The sequence below is a fragment of the Rutilus rutilus genome (assembly GCF_951802725.1).
Source record: "Rutilus rutilus genome assembly, chromosome: 2".
NCBI classification, from domain to species: Eukaryota; Metazoa; Chordata; class Actinopteri; order Cypriniformes; family Leuciscidae; genus Rutilus; species Rutilus rutilus.
In genome coordinates, this window is record NC_140210.1 from 20,703,471 (window position 1) to 20,706,170 (window position 2,700).

The 2,700-nt window shown below is 34.9% G+C and overlaps 1 protein-coding gene across 3 annotated transcripts; it reads right to left on the reverse strand.

The window, feature by feature from the left end:
• Positions 1 to 393: 393 nt before the first annotated feature.
• On the reverse strand, positions 394 to 2,224 carry LOC311280796 (uncharacterized protein). 3 transcript variants are annotated; one of them, XM_084393239.1, is made up of 5 exons: positions 2,133 to 2,224; positions 1,603 to 1,992; positions 1,300 to 1,410; positions 866 to 909; positions 394 to 782 (listed from the first exon to the last, which is right to left on the reverse strand). In XM_084393239.1, exons 1-5 carry the CDS (start codon positions 2,167 to 2,169, stop codon positions 672 to 674), a joined length of 693 nt encoding a protein of 230 aa, XP_084249365.1. In that variant the 5' UTR covers positions 2,170 to 2,224; the 3' UTR covers positions 394 to 671. The 3 variants fall into 3 exon arrangements, with proteins under 3 accessions (XP_084249365.1, XP_084249364.1, XP_084249363.1); XM_084393238.1 differs by having other exon boundaries at positions 1,300 to 1,437; XM_084393237.1 differs by having other exon boundaries at positions 531 to 782; positions 1,300 to 1,467.
• Between the last annotated feature and the right edge of the window lie 476 nt (positions 2,225 to 2,700).

Here is a 2,700-nt window from a genome sequence, read left to right on the forward strand (position 1 = left end):
CATTTGCTTGCGTGTCAGCGATTAACCCTCCGCGTGCCAGTGTTGGCTCGCGTGCCTTAGGTTGCTGACGTCATAACACAGGTTGCAAAAAAATGTGCCATGTGCTTATTGAAGGTATGCTTGAACTATACTTGTGTAACAGTTATGCTGCATATAAAGGCATGAAGATAAAGGTTCAAACTGAATTTAATAATATCCACAGGGTAATTTCCACTCGAAGAACAACAACCATACGTAAACGAGACTAGACAAGGGTAAACTGAAAACACAGGACTAAACGCACAGACAAATGAGATGATTAACAATGACACAGCTGACAGTGATGACAAATCACATTAGAAACTATCATGACAAACTAGTGGCGGGAAAAGGTGCAACTGAGTCCAAACAGGGTGATATTGTGGCAACTTTATTGTGATTAATGCAAAAAAATATGTCATTACAAAAAGAATGTACATAAAAAGAATGCCATAAGCAGCTACAGGCCCTATAGCAACAGCTGAGAGTGTTTGAATGAGAAGAATTTTATATAAAAAAAAAAAAATGACTACAAGTCTGTTGCATGTTTGTGCATGTGTACTAAATGTGGTAAAAGCATGCTTGAGAAATCATAACAGACGTTGCGGAGTACAAAAAGTTTTCAGTAAGTTGTTTAAACTGAGCCAATAGAATCACATCTTAGCATAGGGATATGAAGATGTCAGCAGTCTATAAGAGACTTCAGTGTGGAGGCAGATCTTTCCAGCTTTACTCGTCTCACACTGATGTTTCTCTGGATCCCCCTGAAATGAATTGGAGATGCACATGAAACAATATAAAATATTGTCTTAAAGCTTAAAACTAATTACTGAAACAATATAGATACCTTAATCAAATTCTCTGTGAGAATCTCTGCACTCTGCTCAGAACCTAAAGATCGTGTGAAAATATGCCAGTAGTGAGAAAATAATGCAAGTCTGTAACCATAGTATGAAGTCATAGTAACTTTAAGCACATATGTGTTCTTAAATACATAAAAATGTCAGTCGCATGTAAACACATAAATGCTACTGTATAATTGTAACCGTTTTCTTTCTAATTATAAACAACATTAAATATGTGAAACTCTTCTTTCATATCAGAATCAGCTTCATATGCTTTGTCAAAAAATCACATTATGGCTACTACAAAAATAATAATAACTACATTTTTACACATTTATAATTTGTTTACAGCTTTTATCACTGATCAAAGACATTAGGTTTTATATTGGAAAAATCAAAATAAATGTGTCAAGGAAATGAACAGTGATCGAGATACCTGCAGTTTGAGCCCGACAGAGGCAGTACACACAGATGGAGGACAGGAGTGAGGAGAGGAGAACACACACCGGACACACACTGAACAGCAGCGTCCAGCAGAGAACACAGTCTGATAGAGGAAGAGTGGAGGTGATGTCTGAGGGTCCAGAACACAAAGTTATTTTCTCTATATAAAATAAACATAAACATATTAATAATGCTGATAAAAATATTTCTTATCTGTTCATCTTGCTTCTTCACAGAGTAAAGTTCTCCAGAATTAATCAAGCATATTACAAGAATAGCAGAAATGTTTTCTTACCAGCAAAAGAAAGATGAGTTGTTCGGTTTCCATAATGGTACACTTCAGATGAGGAGATGATGCCTTTTTCATCTTTATTTACCTTAATCTCTACTTCTGCACAGTAATACAGTCCCAGATCAGAGACACTGATGTTAGTAATATGTAGATCATGAGAATTACTGGAGTGGTTGTAGATAAAGTTGAAATGCTGAAATGTCTCTAGATCCCATTTCTCCCTAAAATCTATTACGAGAGAGGGTTGATTTTCATTAGAGCAGTTTCTTATCCATACAAAGCGGAAACCAATAGTTACAGAGCGATCACAGTAGAGAGTGATGTTGTCTCCTGGTCTGACTTTCATCTCCACTTCTGCTCCATAGATTCTGTTCTGACTGAACAACAAAACACCTGTAAAAGTGCAAAATAACTCTTAAAGCACTTAAATTACCATATAAAAAAATATTTATAGTAATATTGACATTTACTTTTAAAAAAACTCTAAACTAAAACATCTGAAAACTTTTTTTTTCTTTTTTTTCTTTTCTTACACATAAGCACGATGAAAGCATTTCTTGGCCTCTCCATCTCTGTGAGTGACTGTGAATAACTGACACTATGAGGGTCTTACAGACGGCAGCTCTCATCTGATTGGTTCACGTCAAATGGAAAATCTTTTCTAAAATGTCTCACGTCACAGGGGGTTGTCATTAAATTAGGTTATCATGTGTATGTACAAAGAGTAAGAGCGATATTAACCAAACATCAACCAAACATTAGTTACCCTATAGAGAGTTTTTTTGCTCTGATTGGTTCACAAAAATAGAAATAATCATCAAACAGATATGAAGAGAGGGTAAAACTTTTGTTTGTCTGAGATAGAAATGTTTAGCATTAAATAATTTTGATTCAGACATGCAGATAATCATCTTCACTTGAGAAATTTTGTACTTTACATTTCAATTGGTCAAGTTTTTTTTTTAAATTAAAGTTCAGATGTAAAATTTGATGTTCTCTGTCGTATTGTAGTGGGTTCAAGCCAGCAACGTAAAAATGTCAAAACAGGAAACCACAACTTTTATATTCATAACACTTACAGCATACACCTCACATTTGCTG